This window comes from Camelus dromedarius, chromosome 12 (genome assembly GCF_036321535.1).
Source record: "Camelus dromedarius isolate mCamDro1 chromosome 12, mCamDro1.pat, whole genome shotgun sequence".
Lineage (NCBI taxonomy): Eukaryota > Metazoa > Chordata > Mammalia > Artiodactyla > Camelidae > Camelus > Camelus dromedarius.
Window position 1 is genome coordinate 67,814,971 of NC_087447.1, and position 19,737 is coordinate 67,834,707.

The window sequence follows — 19,737 nt, forward strand, 5'->3', positions numbered from 1 at the left end:
AATCGTCACTTGTATTTCATTCTGCTCATACTTGTTAAATGAGCCTCAAGAGCTGCTCCCTGGAGAGCCTACAGCCTACTCTCGAACTCCAAGCTAGAGGTTCCAAGCATCCTTTTTGTAGATGATGCTTGAGGGCTGAAAAAAATGGAAACGTCGTCAGTGCCTAGTCTTCCCACAAAATCCATGGTCATAGGGATTTTCATAGTATCTTCAAAGGAAAATATTCAAAATCCTAAATTTAGGGTATAAATTTAGTAATTCCAATCTAATAGGTGAAGCAGGTGGCTCTGGTAAATATTACTCAGAATATTATTTAACTGTTAATTGCCAGAGATGAATGTGAAGCATATGTGTGCATGAATGCACTTTTTTTTTTTTTTTACTAACATTGGTACTGAAAGAAGCTATAATGGCATCATCTCAACAAATTAACTTGCTTCCACTATTCATTTGACCATGCATCGATGGTCAGGGTATTCAGAACTCTGAGATTAGCCACTGAAGATACATCTGGAATGATGTATCCCTGCTCTTTTACACATAGAGTTAGACCAGCTCCTCCCCTAGGTGCCTTATCCATATCCTACACCAGAAAATGAATTCAGAAATACCGCTATATACCAGTAGTCTTGAGACGCGGTGTCACGGCACACTGAGACATCATTTATATGTCACTGATATGATAGGTGGTTACAATTAGGAATAACTTACAATTGTTAATTAAAAACTCAAGTTCAACCCGCTTGCTTTTCATATAAATTAGAGCACATTCCCAGTTACTGTTCTAAGACCATCGTTTTTCTTAGTTGAACTTCTTGTGATTTCTTGACTGAGAGACAAGGGGGTATCCAGTTCCACGTAACTCTAAGGGAATCATGAGATTGAACGCCACATGTAAATAGTCTTTAGCATGTCTGTAACCAAGAAAGAAGAAAGACTGGTAGCTGCTTCTTTGTACATCCTTCTACACGTGAATGAGCAAGACAAGAACTCATGTCATGGAGAAAATTGCCAAGAAGTGAAATGTGCACCCTGGTGAATAAAGTTCACATATTTCAACAGAACCAATGATACTGTTCTCTCCCACCTTCGTGGTCCAAGGAGAATTTTTTCCCTCTTTCCAGTAGCATATAAATCTCACATCAGTTTTTCTGGTATGTAAAATGCTCTGTGAACATCCACCAGTAATTAATAGCCTTTCGTCCACGTAGGTAATATATGGGAGTGAATTTACTGTTTATGGGTATATCAACACCATTTAAAAACTATGCTGAGCTATAAAGGCAACGCTGAAGTGTAAAATTGCTAATGCAGGCTCATAGCCTGGAAAATGATTTCTTTTAATAGTTTTCTTCATTTAACAGTTCTTCATTTGAAAATGTTCCCTTTCAACTGCAGATGTTGTGGTTTTGTGCAGTGAAGAGGAAATTTATTCCTTTGACACATTTATTCTTTTAATAGTTATCCATTCGAAAGAGTTTCACCGGATACCTATATATTTTGGAGTTTGCAGAGAGATCCATTCCTAATAAGTTTTTAAATATATATATATATCTTTATTTATTTGAACGGGTTCTCACTCCATGGAGCTGTGGCTAGGATTTCTTTCAACTGGAGCTTCCGGGGGCTCTGGTAAAGCAGTAAGTCAACCTGTGGACTTCCCAGGGGCTTTGCCAGCCTGGAGACCACAGAAGGTTCACATCGTTAGAAAGGACAAAATGTGTGGGATGAGAAGCTTAACTATTAGTAGATGTCCTTAGCTAGAGTGTTAATTATGATTTAGACCTTACTAACCATAGAGCATTTATAAGAGGACTAGTCTGGGGATGCAGGATGTGGCCATGAAAAATGAATGTCAAACTCTCACAGAGATTTGAAAGCAGGGTTTTGTTTTAATATTGAGTAAGACCACACTAACTTCAGACAAATTTTGATTTGTTTCTTTTGGGATGTTATCCAAGCAGAGGAGGGTTACGATACATTCTTATTGTAGGAATGCTTAAATTACACATCCGTGTATTGATTGTCCTCACTCTTGGCCCATGTTTAACCACAGTTCCAAAGACAGCACCCACCAACGTAAGTGGACGAAGTGGGAGAAGACACGAGTTAGTCATCGCCTGGGAGGTAAGAAAGCCTACTCAGATGTCAGAACTTGTGCAGTTCTTAGAAAATAAAGGTACACATAGCATATCTGTGCTTGGTACAGAGTAAATAAATAATTTCTATTCAAACGAGGTTAAGAAAGATCTTGAGCATACGTTACTCACATCAATATTCCCAACATGAATCTTTCTCGTTTTCAAACCAAGTCTAAAGCATGCCTTTCTTATAGGTGGTCTTAAGATAAAATTTGAATAATTAAAACACATCCTCTCACAAATTACTTTAGATGTCTGTCTGGCTTAGTTGGATATTAACTACTTCACAATTGAGTAGCAACCTTGACTGTTTTGGAGGCTAAAACCGTTGAGGTTTCTGTGGAGTCGTGCCTGGGTTTTCTCATTTATCCCGTACAACAATCTTGTTAGTGGGGGTGATTTTCTTTGCTTTACAAATATTGAAACTGATGCACAGTTTGAGTACCTCCCTGAGAAGCAGCAGAATTGGGACTTGGATTACAAAACTCCTGCTCTTTAATGTCCCTCACCACATGACCACCGGGAATGGGAGAGGTAAAGCTGTTTTCCATGAAGCCACTTTCCTTCTTTGATGCTAAATTACTTTATTATCAAATATGGCTATGTGGCTCACAGAACAATGCCTTAGAATATGGAAATGGAAATTCTATTGGAGAAAACTGAATAAACTCCTGACCATCGCTAAGAATAGTGCTAGAATGTACAAAAATGTACAGAAAAACTTCTTTCTCCAATAAGAAATCTTCTGTGAGCACATCCTCTGTCTTGCTCTTCTGTTCATTCTCTCTGATTTCTGCAGAGGTGCTAACTTCCCAATCCCTGACCTTCACTGAGATCAAATCTCTCTAAATGGAATGCCTTCCCTGTCAGTTTTGTGTCTTAGTCAACTCAGGCTGCTGTAACAAAAATGCTATAGACTGGGTGGCTTGTAAACAACAGAAATGTTTTTCTTACGATTCTGGAGGCTGGAAGTCTAAAACCAAGACATTGGCAGCTTCAGGCCTGGTGATGGCCTGCTTGCTGGTTCACAGAGGACCATCTTCTCACTGCGTCCTCACATGGCAGGGGTGAGAGAGCTCTCCAGAGTCTCTCTTATAAGGACACTGATCTCATTCATGAGAGCTCCACCCAAATTACCAGATCACCTTCTAAAACTCCATGTCTTAATATCACCACATTGAGGGTTCAGAATTCATCACATGAATTTGGTGGGGGGATATAAACATTCAGTCTGTAGTTCTTTGATACAATAGGCTTTTGTCTCTTTTCCTCCACTCAAATGCACAGTTTCTCCTCAAATCAAAATTCAAAATAAAAATCAACAAATGTTTATTGGGTATCTAGTATTTGTCAAGCATTGCGTTAGGCAATGGCTGGTAACGGCGCCATTGACTAGCTAGTTAATCACAATGACTATTGTCTATGGTGTGCAATTGATGCCTGTTTAACAGATTTTAATGCAAGCCATAGAATACAAGAAGTTTCTTGAAAAAACACTATATTCTAATTTTTTCGTAAGTTAGTACAGCACAAAAGTAATTGAGAAAAACACTAGAAGAAAGGTCTTACTTTAATTTCTCCTAGGTTTTCTATGCAAAGAGCCCCGCAGAGCATTACCAGTGACAAGATCTTCCTGACCACCAGACCATATGACAGTTCTCTGCTACGTGTTAAATTCTAGCACGGAATCACAGGACCTTTGTTTCATATACGTGACTAATTGGAGCAAATTCGTTTCACTTCAAGAGTTTTCAGTACTCTTGATACTCTCCTTAAATACCAACTGATACCATTTTTTTTTAATCTTTTACCTTTAAAGTCTTTTAAATTTTCAATGACTGCCAGTGACCATGCTATGTTGGCTTCCAGTGTATTACAAAGATTGCTCTAGTTATCTATAATTTTTTGAAAGATTGGAAGAAGTAGGGGGTTTTGATCAGTTATTTTGTTGATAATTAATTGCATTTTTCTTCTCTAGCCAGTATCTGAAGAGTTTCAGAATGGGGAAGGCTTTGGCTATATTGTGGCTTTCAGGCCCAATGGAACACGTGGCTGGAAGGAAAAGATGGTGACATCCTCTGAAGCTTCAAAATTCATTTACCGAGACGAAAGTGTCCCTCCTCTGACTCCCTTTGAAGTGAAGGTTGGCGTTTATAACAATAAAGGGGATGGACCCTTCAGTCAAATTGTGGTCATATGTTCAGCAGAAGGAGGTCAGTTTTTTTCATCCTTATTATTTTTATTTAATGTTTTAATACTTCATTTTGGTATGTGAATGAGATATTATTGTACATATTTAAGAAAATACATGTACACCAAAAGGGATAACAAAACTTACCCGTAGTCCCCACTATACTTTTTAGATATTTTTTTCTGAAATTTTTTTCCAAATAAATTTTATTGAAAAAATAATTATTCATCCCATAGACTTTGCTTTCTGTTCTTCACTCCCTGATGATATATGGCAAACATCTTCCCACCATAAATAACAATCTTAGTAATGCTTATAGTGTAGTCTATTCTCTGGATGGATGGACATTTAACCATTCTTCTCTGGTTTGAAATTTAGACCATTTTCTATTTTAACCCACTAAATTTAAATTTAGTGGATTAAAATAAAGACTGCATTTATGTGACTAATAAATAAAGACTGCATTTGTACGACCAATAAATATTTATTTCTTACCTTATACATAAAACATTGTACTGATAAGGAAATATCAGACAGGATTTTTTGTTGGCAACTTTTCACACATGATATAATTAAATCCTCATGACAGTCTTGTCTAATAGGCATCATTATCTCCATTGTAGAGAAAGAGATACTGAAGTTCAGAAAAGTTAAGGAACTTGCTAAAAAAAAAAAGTTACATAGCTTGTCACTGAGAATTAAACTCAGGTCTGCATAATCATTAAATCCATGATTTGTCTATAGCAAGCTGCCCTCATATGCATAACCTCATTGAATTCTCATATAAAACTCCTAGGTGGGCAGGACCTAGGCAGTATGCCCATTTTACAGATCAGCAAACTGTCAAACTGTGACAGTTCACGGTTTATAGTCACATGTGGTAGTGCTGAGCTGCAAACTCAGCTGCTTACCTCAAAAGCCTTGATTCTTGCAAGTTTTAATACAAAAATATAATTTTCTGAATAAGAGAAAACCTAATAGTTCTAACTCCCTACAATTAGCTTTTTCTGTATAGACCTTCTATTCAAGTGCAGAATTTCATTTGGTCCTGCAAGTAAATACAGTGCCTTACAGTAGCTAAATTTGACAGGTGACTGAGCTAATGTTCCACCACAGGCAGTACAAATTTGACCTTCCAAATAATTATTGTTTACATCAACTGACCCTTTTACTTCCTCTGTGCCCATGTGTGTGGCTTGAATAGCTCAAGAGAATTATTCATCTTTGGGCACTGGGAGTTCTTGGGGGGAAATAAATAAGTCCATCTGAATATTGAAGTACAAAGGCAGTGTCTGATCTATGGAAGATGCAGTTTCTCAGTACAAGCTGCCTTGTGTTTTATGACGAGCCGAACTCTGAAGCAGAGGTAGAATGTTTACCTCAGCACAGGAAAGACCAGGAAAGTGAAGAATCGAGTAGTAAGAAGGAATCATAGGTGTTCTAATGAAATATTCATGAACTTAGCATCTCAAGTTTCTGATGTGTTTTCAGATAGTATAGCCAGTGTCCATATTAATTATATTAACTCTTCCAACCAAGTATGAGACAGGCATCTTAAGCCACAATCTACTCTTCAGGAAACTGAGGCTCAGAGAAAAGCTAAGTAACATGTTTAAATGCGTACCAGTAAATGACAGAGCTGTGAAAGCAACTGGAGTCAGTGGCAGAGTTGGGACTTAGACCCAAGTCTGTACGACCCCAAAGCTAATGCTTTAAACCATTACCCTATACCGCCTTACCAGGAACATTTATAATAATATTATTTTGCGACTGTATCATATTATTATACACAATAATAATATTTTGTATCATTTGTTACTCTGAAATCTGTTCTGCAGTATACATTTTATTCAGGAATTGCACATTCTTGTTGTTTTAATTTATTTAACCTAATTATCAAGCATATGGCCCCAAAGGTCACATGAGATGAACTGAAGACGTTTGTGAACGTGCTTTGTATGGTTAACACCCGTGCTGCCCTCAGGAAATCCAGATTTGTACATTTCTTGTCAACCTTGGCTTTGAAATTAAAGTATAGCAAGCACCACGAGTTGTTAATACTGTTTCCTTAAACTTGAAATGGCTTGCCTTTAGAGATTTCGCTTTCAAGCCACATAGGAAATATGCATATTTTCTTTCAAAGACACTGAGTTCGTTGGTGTAATATATCTCATAGTAACACTTCATTTATTTTGGTGGACTGAAATATGAAAGATACCAAGGAAATTAAATCCGGATAGAGTCTGCCTTAGTTCTGACAACAAAATTCAAACATATATTTAGCATTTGCTCACGAATTAAATTTACTAATTTGGAACCTCATGTGTAAATATGAGTAAAGTTTTATTAAATTGTTTCAGGCCGATAGGGCAGGACAATGGAAGGGAGAGAGCATTTGCCTGGAGTGCACAGAGCTTGGGTTCCAAGCTCACATTGACTGTCCAGTCTGGGGCATTTTTTTCACGTGTCTGAGCCTTACCTCCCTCCACTTTACAAAAGAAAGCCTAGAACTCGAACATCTCAGGAAGTCATTGCAAATGTAAAACTGAAATTTTGACAATCTATTCTGCATTCTGAAATATTCTTTTACATTTTAATTGTCCCAGAGTAGGCAGTAATAATAGATCAACTTTTGCTGTACACTAAAAAGAGGGAAATCCACCTCCTTTTCAGTCACTTGGCAAACTACTTTACTTGAAAAGCAGTGAACATTTTCAAGTTTGAATCATTTTTTTAAAAAAATTCAAAACCTGTAATAAACTGATGAGATAATGTATTCATGCAGGTTCCTGTCCTTTGTGTCTGTGGACGGTCACACACATCCACAGTGTGTCTTTGTCACCATACTCTTGTCCAAAGCCCAACTGATCCAGACTCTGTTTCCCTGTAAGATAAATTGTTTCTTTGTTCTTCCGTTAACCTACTCCCCCTGTTTATCACCTCAAACTCCCTCCGTATTCCTAGATAAAGTAAAAAACGAGAGCAGCGGGGCAGGCTTCCTATCCCCATTTACGGGCATAGTTCCTCCTCTTCATATCATGATGTGGCTACGCACCCAGAGTGCCATGGAGAAGCCATCTTTTCACGGCTGACACCGAGCCATGAAGGGCAACGTGTGGGCTGCCGTATCAAACACAGCCACCAGAATTCATGTTGTTTGGAGGGAAGCACGGACCCCATGGGCTTCGAGGCACACCTTACAGCATTAGTTCTCCCATTTCCCACTCCCCGCTGGGACATCAACGGTGGAGGACACCCACATCCAGAACGCACTCCCAGAAGCACCTGTGTGCAATCCTTATGCTCTCCATCTTTTTCTTTCCCTCTCAAAGAGCCTGTTGGAATGCGAGTGAGAAGTACATGATTGTAGGGAAAATCTTGAATGTGATCTGTTATAGAAGGATTCATAATTGATAAATAGAGATACTTAGTCAATCACTTGGGAAGTGACCTTGACTTCTGCCACTCTGAGGCTGACCGTTGCCCTAAAGTACTGCCAGAAAAACTCCAAATGGTTTTTCTGCTAGTCCCTTCGAGACGTTGAACCCTTTCAAGATTTCCACAACAGAAGTAACCCTGAAAGGCTCCGTCAGTGAAAAGCAGCATCTCTCATAAACCTGGGAGGAAAGAGATCTGCCTGCCATGGCTCCCATGCCCCCTGCACATATATCAATTATCTATACTCTGAACCAGGCAAGAACGACATGCATTCTAACTCTGATTTGACTTCAGATCTCTAGGGTATGGTGTAATCCCAAGCAATACCCTCATTCTGGAAACAGTTCTATTTTTTTATTGAAGTATAGTCTGTTTACAATGTTATGTAAATTTCTGGTGTACTCATACTGATTCAATATATATGTGTAGATATATATATTTCTTCTCATATTCTTTTTCATTATAGGCCATTACCAGGTATTGAATATAGTTCCCTGTGCTATGCAGTAGGACCTTGTTATTTATCTATTTTGTATATGGTAGTTAGTATCTGCAAACCCCAAACTCCCAATTTATCCCTTGCCCCCTTTCCCCCATTAACCGTAAGTTTATTTTCTATGTCTGTGAGTCTGTTTCTATTTTGTAAACAAGTTCATTTGTGTTATGTTTTAGAAAATTGCAAAGTTCCAACATAAGTGATTTTAAAGTGCATGATGTAAGTGACAAAAAGTAATTTTTTTTTCCAACATGAAAAATCAAATTGGTTTTCACTTCTACATTTCTAGAAACACTTATTATTTAAAGCTACATCCATTTTCCACTGAGTTCTTGTTACTATGGCTTTGGAAAGGGAAAGAATCTGAGCATTCAGTTACAGCTACTAGAAAAACAGAGGGAAATTAAATATATATCATATATAATATAGGTTATGAGCAGGTTGAAAGATTTGTTTATATGTGATGTGCTTTAGCCTTTTCTAGTTTCTTTTTTTTTACTTTTTCTTTATGTAAAAAGTATGCTGCTTTTATTTTTATCAAAACCAAAAAGCTCCTCCTTGTTTGCAAAAAACAACATGCAGTTATCCTCCTGCAAACAGAGCTACACAGCTCATATTGAAACCCGACTTCATGAGGTGTCATTCTCCAGATAAGTCCTGAGCTAAAACTGAGCTCAGTGGGATTTATGTGGACTTGAAAATTAATAAATTGGCATATTAGCTGTAAAATACAAGGAATAATTTCCTGTCGTAGCCAGATGATCCATTTGGATTAGAGCCTGTAAAAGTTCAACTACAGCTGTCCTCACTGAATTTTTAAATAATGAAACCATAACCCTTCTCCCAGGGAGTGTGTTAAGCTCTCCGCTGATTAATGCTGTTGCCCACCCCTCCGGGGAAGTCAGACGTATGATCAATATCACAGGCACATCCCCCCATATTACTTGGAGAACTCCAGCTGCTAGGTCACTTCACACAAATGTATCATCTAAATTCATGAACATGGTAATGCTGCACAAAATTTTTAATATAACAGAAACTGAATCCTATCAGTCAACCTGTCCACTTCAAAAACCCCAAGATTGTAGCGAAGGCGTTAGCCATGGCCTAATTAGTATCATCATACATGAAAGAAAAGAAAAGAAATCACTTTAAATCTTTGAATCTATTAGACATAAGGCCGGTATAAATCTCAGAAATAAGTCCTTGGGTTTCCATCCTATTGCCTGAGTGTACCGGACAGAGGTGAGAGTGGCAGGAAGCGTCCCGTGATTTATGGGAGAGTTTTAGAGACGCTGGGACATGACAGGATCATGGGGTCAGAGCAGCTGTAGTTCAAAATTACCCAAAATTCCATGAAACGGGAAGAAAAGGAGTTGACAGTAAGCCCGTGTGAGGGTTACATAGGAGATGATGGGGGTTTAGCTGGTTTCTGGCAAGACTTAGAGAGACTAAGTGGGGATTCCAACATCAATACTCTTTTTTTATTATTATTATTGAAATATGGTCAGTTTACAATGTTGTGTGAGTGTCTGGTGTCCAGGATAATGGTTCAGTCATACACACACAGACATATGTTCCTTTTCATATTCTTTTTCATTATAGCTTCCTACAAGTTATTGAATGTAGTTCCCTGTGCTGTGCAGTAGAAACATCAATCCTCTTAGGAGAGGTTAGGTGTGGTGGGCAAGGAGAAAGAGTAGTAGCAAAGGGAAAAACACCAGGTGTGTAAACACAGACGTGTGCTCAGAAGCAGAACGGTGTCCAGAAAACAGTGTTCTCACCCCGTGCCCCCTGACCCTGAGGAGCACTCCCATCTCTGCTCCCTGACCTTAGAGAGCAACCTCTGACCTCCTGACCTCTAACCCTAGCCTGTATGCTGGTTACTGACCTCTGGCCCTGAGAAGCACCTCACCCCCCAGCCTCTGACACGTCTAGGACAGAGCATCCCTGGATTCTGTGCCAGGCTGGAAGTATTGCCTGTTCATCGTTCCATCCCAAGCTGACCTCCTCTCCTTGAGCTTCCGCCAGTATCTGCTCCTCTGTCCCCTGGGGTGGGGTGAAGTGAAGTGAGCTTCGTGCCAACAAAGGGGCAGGAGGCTGGGCTGGAAGAACTCTCTCCCGCCATGTGCTCTGACCTGACTATCTTGTTCAAATCCTCCCTCCACCCTCCAGTAGCTGTGTGACTTTGGGGAAGTTTTTTCAGCTATCTGCTCCTCAATTTCCTCATCTGAAAAATGGTAATAATGAAGGGAGGGTTGTTGGGAGGATTAATTAATACATATGAAGAATTTTGAATAAGGCTTAGCACACAGCAAATCCTCAATAAATGGCAGTTCTTATGATTACCTTTGGTTATTCCCCCCTCATCTATTCTGTTTGTTATTTTTTGTCTGTTCATTTTTAATCTTCTTCCATCCATTCACGTATCAATTATTTGGAAGCAACTGGGCAGCAAGAGAATGAACTATATATTTTCCCTGTAAAATCTCTTCTGTGCCCCAAAAACTGACCCTAAGAGATAGAGGATGAGCCAGCTGCTTCCTTGGTGCTGATCTCAAACCAACAGAGAGAGAGCACATGAGACCTCTGTTTATATGTCACCTTTTTCATCTGCAAAATGAAGGCATGGATTTGAAACACTGCAGTTAAGAAATAGAAATGAGTGAAATAGTCCCAGTGTAGACCATAGGGAGTGACAGAGAATCCAGCAAACATCAGAGAATACGCCCAGACTAAAGGGATCAACTGCCAGTTCTCATCTACCAACACCCAAGGATTCAGACTTCGTATGGCCCTTCCCCTCCCCGCCTAAAGAAGCCATAAATCCTTATTTTTACATGAAGTGCTGGAATTAATTTAAAACATTATTGGGGCAAACAAAGTATGACTGAAGACTCATTGACCATCCACGTGTGACCTTTGATCTAAGTGAATTTCTTAAAATCTTTCTGGTTGTGACTTTCCATCATTCGGTTACAGTGGGATGTCCAGACAGAGCAGCTAGTTCCAAACCAAAGCAGACTGTCTATGCCAATCAGTTACTCTTGCCTACAGGCAAACTTTGATCCACGTGAAAATGTTCACTTTACTATCAACTTCCAGAAGTTTCCAAACTGAAAGTTTCAGTTTGGAAACTTCCAGAAGTAAACTAAGTGAGGTTATTTTTTTGCATGCTGAAAATTCCAATTCAGGTCAGCATAGATCTACTTTTGATATAATTTACATCTAGAAGGTGAAACAAAAAATGACTCTTCAGTTTTTGTTTCCTTTACTCTCATTCAATTAGAAACACCAATTATATTTAGCTCCCAAGAGTGCAACTGTGAAATGTCTTGGGTCTGACTCTGGTTTAAAAGTCTTAGAGCTTTTAAATAGAAATCAGGGTGCTGGTTTGAGAAATAATTTTCTGAATATTTTTATTTTTACTTTTTAAATTTCTTTTATCCTATTTAAAAAGTACTTAAACTTGTGTAGCACTACATTGAGAGAGAAATGTCTTTCTCTAGAGGTAAAGAGAGCTAGAAAGACTGTCACCCCCACCACATATTTTGTGCTTCTGAAATTATTTATCCCCCTACAACCTTCTTTGATGAAGCTGTAATTGCCTCAATAATTAAAAAAAAAAAGTTGAAAGAAAGCATTTGGCACACAAATCTCAGCAAAGCATTAATTTAGGCAAAACTACTTCCAAATTGCAAGTGATACTTTCTTTAAAATAAATCATATCCTAAATCCCAGCAGACTGTACACACCTTAAGAACATCAGCTTTTCCTCTCAGTTACTTGCAAAATCAAGAATTTTAATTCCTATTAAGTAGCAATGAAAAAAATATTTTTGTTGCCAGTCTGCTGATCAGAATTATAGAGCGAAAGAGAAGTTTTTTTTTCCCAGAATTTGGCTTTAAATCAGGTAGATGAAAATGGGATGGGAGAAACCACTAAGCAGAAGGAAAAAATAAAGTGTTTTCAAAAGGTGACAGAACGAGAAATTACAACTTACACCGTGGCAGAAATTAATGTCAGCTTCTGTGTAAGGATTAATGTGAATTTACCAAAGCACTTCAAATTAACACAATTATAGCATATAATTACAATGAAAGTTTTACCAAAAGAATAATCATTGCTTGAAACAAACATGTACCTCTGAAAAAGTCTTCTATGGGCTTCTTCTACAGTAGCAAAGGTAGATGTTTTGGGCTAATATTTTTCAATTAATAATATTCAAAGGCTCCCAGGAAGATATGTGTCTACCTTCCATTAGAAAAGGTGACATTCCAGAAAATGGCTATAATTCCCTTAATATTTCTAAGACTTTAAAAAATGTTATTTAGAATTCTGTCTTAGCCATATGGTTCCCCAAATCTAAAAAAAAATGCATATATGTATTTTTTTTTCAGCAGATTCATCTGAACTCTTACCAGGGGTTAGAATCAAAATTCTCTACGATTTTTATGGGGCAGGATTTTTTTTTTTAAACAGACTTTGTACAGACTGGTTGAACTAACGTGCGGCCTTTATTCTGCCATTTCATTTAACGTGTGTTTGCGACACAGTATTTATGATTCAGCAGTGTCAAAGCTAAAAATATTTTGTTCCTCGTGGAGAGTACAACCTCAAATAAAGTGCACCTCTTGATGGATGCCAGTCAGACATGGTGTATTTGGGGGAAAAAAAAAAAAACAATGAGAAAGGTCACTGAGCATAGGAACAAATGAAAAGGTGGTTTTGAGCAGCAGCACCCAGACCTTCGGGGACTTTCCTTTTCAGTCCACACACCTGCCTTAAAAGTCAAGGCATGCCTTTTAAATATCATGACTCATAACGCATTCCTTACACAATCATGGAAATGTAGCTTTGTGGTTGGAACAACAACAAAGGAATCTAATGAAATTTAGATTCTGTTTGTGACTGCACAGGGTAAAAAAAAATGAAATAAAATAAGCGATATTTTTGAGTGAATAATTTAAGTGCCAAGCTCTGTGCCAAATAATTTATACATATTATTCCAATTAAAACTAACTTTAAAAATCCAGGGACTAAGTACTTTAAATTTGCCTAAATGACAGCTGATGGGACTGGGGCTTAGCAAAAGGTAAAGAAACTCGCCTGAAGGTGAATAATTTTTGGAAAGCAAAAATCAGCCACCACAGTGACAACAACATAGCCACGCCTGGCTCATAGTCCGTTCTTTTGATCGTTATTCTAGAAGGGCAGACAATTTAAGTTAGACAATTTAACTTCTCCAGAAATCCAAGTTAATCCAAGGATAAAGATATTCTTTGCTTGTCTTGCTGGATTTGTTATTGGTCATTGGTAAGGTACTGATGAGACTTGACCCAAGTGAACAAATCCGCAAAATCGTCTTTTTAGCTTGTGTTCTTCATAACCACCACAGCGCTTCATTTCAGAAATGAGGCAGAAAGGAGTAGCACCTGACATATTCAGGTGCAATGCTTTGGCAGATGAAACGTGTTACCATCGTGGTTTATTATTTCCATTTTCCTTCATACAGAACCCACTGCCGCTCCCACAGATGTCAAGGCTACAAGTGTGTCTGTGTCAGAGATCCTTGTTGCATGGAAACATATTAAAGAGAGTCTGGGAAGGCCACAGGGATTTGAGGTATGAAAAGAATTATTGACAATAAGCCTTGTTATTTCTGCTGACACTGTAATCTCCTGAAGAGATGGTTTGGTGACACTTCAGTAGAACTTAGCCCTTTGAAATGTTGCTCGATGGCAAAGAAAACAAGAAATGCACTATGTTACTGACACATGTTATGCTGCTCATTGGCTGGTTTACTTTTCAACACAGTCGTTGCCATAGCACCATGCAAAGATTTTTTAAAATAGAGATGAAATGGACCTTTAGATATAAATCAGGAGCTTACAAGTGGGTATTTACTGGTATCCAGTGCATTGAGGGTTAGAAGTGTTTTTGTGTATTTCTCTCTAATAATTTAAAGTATAAAACAAGTTTTCCTACTGTACTGTTCTTACCTCCTATACTAACTTCTCAAATTTGCTTGGAACTTAGTGATCTGTACTTTTTACTCAAAAGACTTTTTTATACCTCAAATTTTGCTATTTTTAAACATACTTATAATGGTGAACATGTTACAACAACTCGTTGACTTTGGTACAATCTCTTAGCCTCCACGCGGACTGCAGGACTATGAGCAGTCTGTGAACTCGAATATTGCACAAAAACAGGGTCCCTCCTTCTCATACTCTTGTTTTTGCCTTTGCCAGTCAAGGACAGGATGAGGGAGGGGGTGACTTATCAAATACAAAAAAGAATTAGCGTCCAACCCAAGATCTTAAACTTTTTAATGCTTTCTTTTACTCTGTTTCAATTCCCACTAAGAGAAAAGTCATCTTGATTTTTGAACAATGATCAAGTGTAGGACTTGTATATGAACATAGTTTCTGGGCTGTAAACACATTCCTTTATTTTATTTGAACTTTCAAAATAATGCCTGGGAACCATCTGATTAATATACAGCTAGCATTAGATAAAGATTATTGTGATTAAGAATTTATACAATCTTTCCACGAGTTAAAGCAAAGGTCATTCATAGAAAACCATTACCTATACAACACCATGGATTTTTTCTGCAGTCTTGCTTTAGTTCATTATTTGGTGGTAATTCAATACATATCAACATGATTGCATGTTTGCTTTATTACAAATTTCTTGTCCCTATCCGTGCTGCATGGACCATGTCTGTTCACCGGTGGATCTCAGAACTAGTCGTACTTGGCTCATGACAACTACAATAAATACTCATTGAATGAGTGGGGATCTGTGCTTCACAGTCAGCCCCTTTGGCTACCCCTGTAGAAGACACTGGGGTAACCAGCCCAGCTCCCCTTCACTGGGTCAGGGTACCATCCCCCAGGGGCTGTGAGTGTTGGCTGTTAATGGTTCTCAGCTTCCCCTCTGGAGAACTGCCTTCCACTAAGGGGCGCTGTCTTACCTGAAAAGTACCTCCTGGACAATCAAGCAACCCAAGGCCAATGGCGGGCTGACAGTGACTGACACTGACCTTGCCTTAAGGAGGAAACAACTTCATGGTACAGTTTACCATCCAGAGCCTTTGTCCTGTACTTCAGGCCAAGACTAGATTACCTGGGACCATGCTCTTGCTCAGTTCCTTCTCCTCCCCCTCCTCCCTTCCTCATAGATTTACCTGCACGCATTTTCACAATAAATCCCATCATTCCAGTCCGTGTCTCAAGCTCCACTTCGAAGGAGCCCAGCTTAAAACAACTACACCTGTATAGATCCACCTAGATGGTTGAATCAGAACATCTGGTGTGTATACTTTTAGAAAGCCGTGAGGTGTATCCTGGTGTACAGAAGAGTGAGGATCCAGGCTTCTCCGTCTCCACGTGATGCTCCTCTCACACAGCCAGTCATTTTCAACCTTTTTCCTCCCTGATCTAACAGCATGACATTCATATTCCCGCCATGATTCACCTGTAATGACAGCTTTCTGTGAGGTCCTAGAGAGATCACATGAGATTTAGATTTGTACACAATTCTTCTCTTCCTAAATATAAGTCATCATCATTCATTCAACAAATATTTATAGGAGGCCTGCTAAGTACGAGACACTGAGCTAGGTGCTAGGGATAAAACAGTGAGCAAAAGGAAGTCCCTGTCATAGTAGGAAAGGCAAACAGTAAATAAGCCAACAAATAAACGTGTGATGTAATTTTGACTGAATGATAAATGCTGTGCAGAAAAACAGAACTGCACAAGAAAGTAAACTGACGGTCTGCTGTTTATAGAGTTTGAGGGGTCACCCCTTCTGAGACTGTGATATTTAACATGACCAAATGAGAGAAGGACAGAGGCAGAGAGAACAGCAAACTCAAGGGCTTTGACATAAGAGTGTGCTGGCCTTGTTCAAGGACGGGAGTGATTTTGGTGAGACAGCAAGGAACAACAGGGGGAGTGGTAACAAGATGATGGAAAAATCACCGAGCCAAAAACCAGGTTATATGGGGTTGTGTGAACCACAAAAAGGGGGTTTGGGTTTTATCCTAAGTATAAGGGAAAACCATTAAAGGATTATGAACAGAGAGTCAAGTCACAATCTGGCATATTTTAAAAGCGTCTCTTGGTCTAGAGGGTGAAGAATAGACTCTAGAGAGGACCTGAGGAGGAGCAGTGGAGAGACAGTCCTTCCAACCTCGGGGACAATGAGGTTGCTTTCAACCAGAAAGTAGCAGTGGAATTGACACAAAGTGGACCTTTTAAGACAGAGTTGGAGCAGAAGCGTGACAGCATGTGACTATGAATTAGATGTGGACTATGGAAAAAGAGAGGATTCAAAGGTAATCCCAGAGCTTCCTGACCCAAGAAACTGGCTGACTGACAAATCATTCACCTACAATAAGGAACTCATGGAGAAGAACACGTTTTAGAGGAAAAAAATCAAAGATTCTGGTTTAGATGTGTTAAATTTTATGAGCCCTTTTATTTCCAAAAAGAGTTGTCAAGTGAGTCTTGTTTTAAGGGAAAGGTTAGAGATAGAGCTATAACTCTGAGGAGTCATCAGTGTATAAACGGTTTCTATGCATGTGCTGGCTGAGATCACTGAGTGTTGGTAAAGACGTCTGAGAATTGAGCCCGACGGCACCTCACCACTTGGTACTCAAGAAAGGAAGAGGATGTGGCCAAAGAAACTGCAGAAGATGCTGAAGAAGTTCAGAAGTCAAGAGAAGAGTTTTAAGATGGAGTGTTCTACTGAGTCAAATAAATGCTGCTAAGAAACTCAGAAAAACGAGACCTGAGATTGCCCAATTAATCTGACAACACAGAAGCCCTGCTGACCACGGTGAGAAGGGTTCCACTGAAGGCTGGTGATCAAGGTTTGAGTAAAGGTAGATTTATTTAGAGAGATACGTACTGCGTAGAGTGTAGGCTGTTTCAAAAGGCAAGAGAAAGGCCACGAAGTGTGGAGGTTGGATGCTCAGGTTAAAGCAAAAGAAGATACACACTCCATAGACAGAGTGTGGGCCATCTCCAAAGAGGAGGGAGTGAGAGAGACAGCCTTGAGGCCATGGTGTTGCCAGTTTTTATGGGCTGGGTAGCTTCCCGCCTACAAGTGGGAGGACCATTCCAGCTACCCTGGGGAAGGGGCTGGGATTCCCAGGAATTGGGCCACCGCCCACTCTTTGACCTTTTGTGGTCAGCCTTGGGACTGTCATGGCGCCTGTGGGCATGTTACTTATCATGCTAATATGTTACAGTGAGCATATTGTAGCTTAAGGTCTGCTAGAAGTCAAACCTCCCACCATCTTAATCCTCAAGGCCAACTGGGAGTTGAATCTTCCACCATTTTGGTGTTAATTGCTGTCATTCCTTGAATGGCTGTGCCCTGCCCCTTTCCCTCCTGTCTCATTTCCCCCCTCAGAGATTTTACTCCCGTAATCTTATGGGGGTGCAAGGTTTGCATAGAGATCAAGATCACTCAAGAGTGACACTTGAAAGTGTCAGAGCACAAAGTTTTTGCTAAAGCTACTTCATTCAAAATGACAAATTATCACAAGCAAAAATGGAGTATCCTTAAGGATATAAGTTAACAGGGATTAATCAAATTCTGTAGCAATCATCATAATGACTGCATTTTTTTAATTAAAATAAATCAACACAAAATTTGACAACTATTTTTACACATAGAAACAACACAGAATCCATGGGCACAGTAACACATATACTATTTTTAGTGCATTATAGATTGTGGTTTTAAAAAAGATGGCATCTTGTTACCAAAAAAAAAAAAAAAATCAGTATCTTGTTAACAGAAAAGTCAAATGTATGCTTTCTTATAATCAGAAAATAATTAAAACTTTATATAATTCAGTGACCAAATATGATTTTAACTTATTTTAAGTAAAATATAGTCAGCAAAGACTATTTTTAATTTATAGTATCTCATAATTATTGTATAGTTGCATACAGGTTTTAAAAAAATGTGATAGAAGTAAAATTTATCAGCGTCACTCTCACCCTCTCTTTTTTGCACTGTCCCTTTAAGAAAAGCCCTGCCTCTGCCCTTCACCTTACCCACCTCGGAACTTCCTGCAATCCTTGTCTCATTTTCCCTTTAGTGAAAGATCTCCCCAACTACATATTTATAAAATGTCATAACTCCCTAAAGCTTAATAACATCTCTCTCCTCCATTCTATCCCAACATAGTTGTATTTACTAATAGTGGAATTCTGAGCATGGTGACAAACATTTTTTTGTCACTGAAGCCAATGAGACTGGTTTTGAATTTTATGTACTGATCACAGCAGTCCTACGAGTCATTTTTCTAGCCATAAGTGCAGCTTTACCTGCATTGTTGAAAGTAGTTAGTTACTATAAAAGCACTAACAGTGTACCATTTTGAAAACAGAGGAGACAGTGTTTTTGGCCACGTTTCTTGTTTTTCCTGAATTGAAGTGTGTGAATAAGATAGAAAAGGTCCTGCTCTTATGAATACTGCATCCTAAGGGGAGAAAATAAATAGATAAATAAATAACATAAGTAAATAAATAGATACATATTAAGTGAGAAAAATAAACTTAGATAACAATATATATAAAAGTGCAAAAGGAGAGCAGACCTGGTTCATTTAAGGGATAGAAGGAATTAGAGCAACAAGACCTTGCTGAGCAGTGGTGTGAGTGGAATTTAAAGGAGTCAGAGAGTGAGGTGGGCAGACACAAGATTATACAGGGACACAGAGATTACGAGAAGAGTTTGTATTTTATTTCAAATGCAATGGAAAGCCATTGGGGTAATTTTAGGAGGAGATTGACAATGTCTGATTTACATTTAAAAAAAAAATCACTCTGGTTGCTCTTCTGTGCAGAATGAAAGGGGATGAGGAGAAAGGTCAGGAGTAGAAGTTAGGAGGTTATTGCAATAATCTATGCAAGAAATGCTGATAATTTAGACTAAGTTCACAACAATGGAGTAGGAGAAAAGTGGACGTATTTTAGAGGCAGATCTGGCAGGATTTGCTGACTGATCAGATGTGGGGGTAACAAAAATGATGATTCCTACATCAGGAGCTTGGTCAAATGGATGAATAGTGATGTTTACCAAAATAATAATAAATAATAATAATAATAATAATAATAATAATAATAATAATAATAATAATAATAATAATACAGGTGATATTTAAAGCCATTCTACTACAGGAAAGCACTTAAGGACAAATTTACAGAAGCGAGAAGAGGAAAGGAGAGGCTCAGAGGAGGAACGAAGTGGGAGATAAACTGTGTCCAGGCACACTCAGCATTTAGAAGTTTAGCTGAAGAACAGGAATCAGCAAGGAGAGTAGAAAGAAGAAAGTTTGGCGGGAAAACCAGATATGAGAGGTATCAAAGAAACTAAAAGAGTGAATCAAAAAGATGAAAAAGGTCAGCTGTGTTTAAACCTGCTAAGAGAGCAAGTGAGA

General features: G+C 38.7%; 1 protein-coding gene across 1 annotated transcript in view; it reads left to right on the plus strand.

The window, feature by feature from the left end:
- CNTN5 (contactin 5) overlaps nucleotides 1-19,737 on the plus strand; it is a 1,016,453-nt gene that overhangs the window by 968,427 nt on the left and 28,289 nt on the right. The window contains exons 19-21 of the mRNA XM_031460619.2: nucleotides 2,057-2,127; nucleotides 4,120-4,354; nucleotides 13,782-13,891. Coding sequence (XP_031316479.2) covers nucleotides 2,057-2,127; nucleotides 4,120-4,354; nucleotides 13,782-13,891 — 416 coding nt within the window. The remainder of the gene's footprint in view (nucleotides 1-2,056; nucleotides 2,128-4,119; nucleotides 4,355-13,781; nucleotides 13,892-19,737) is intronic.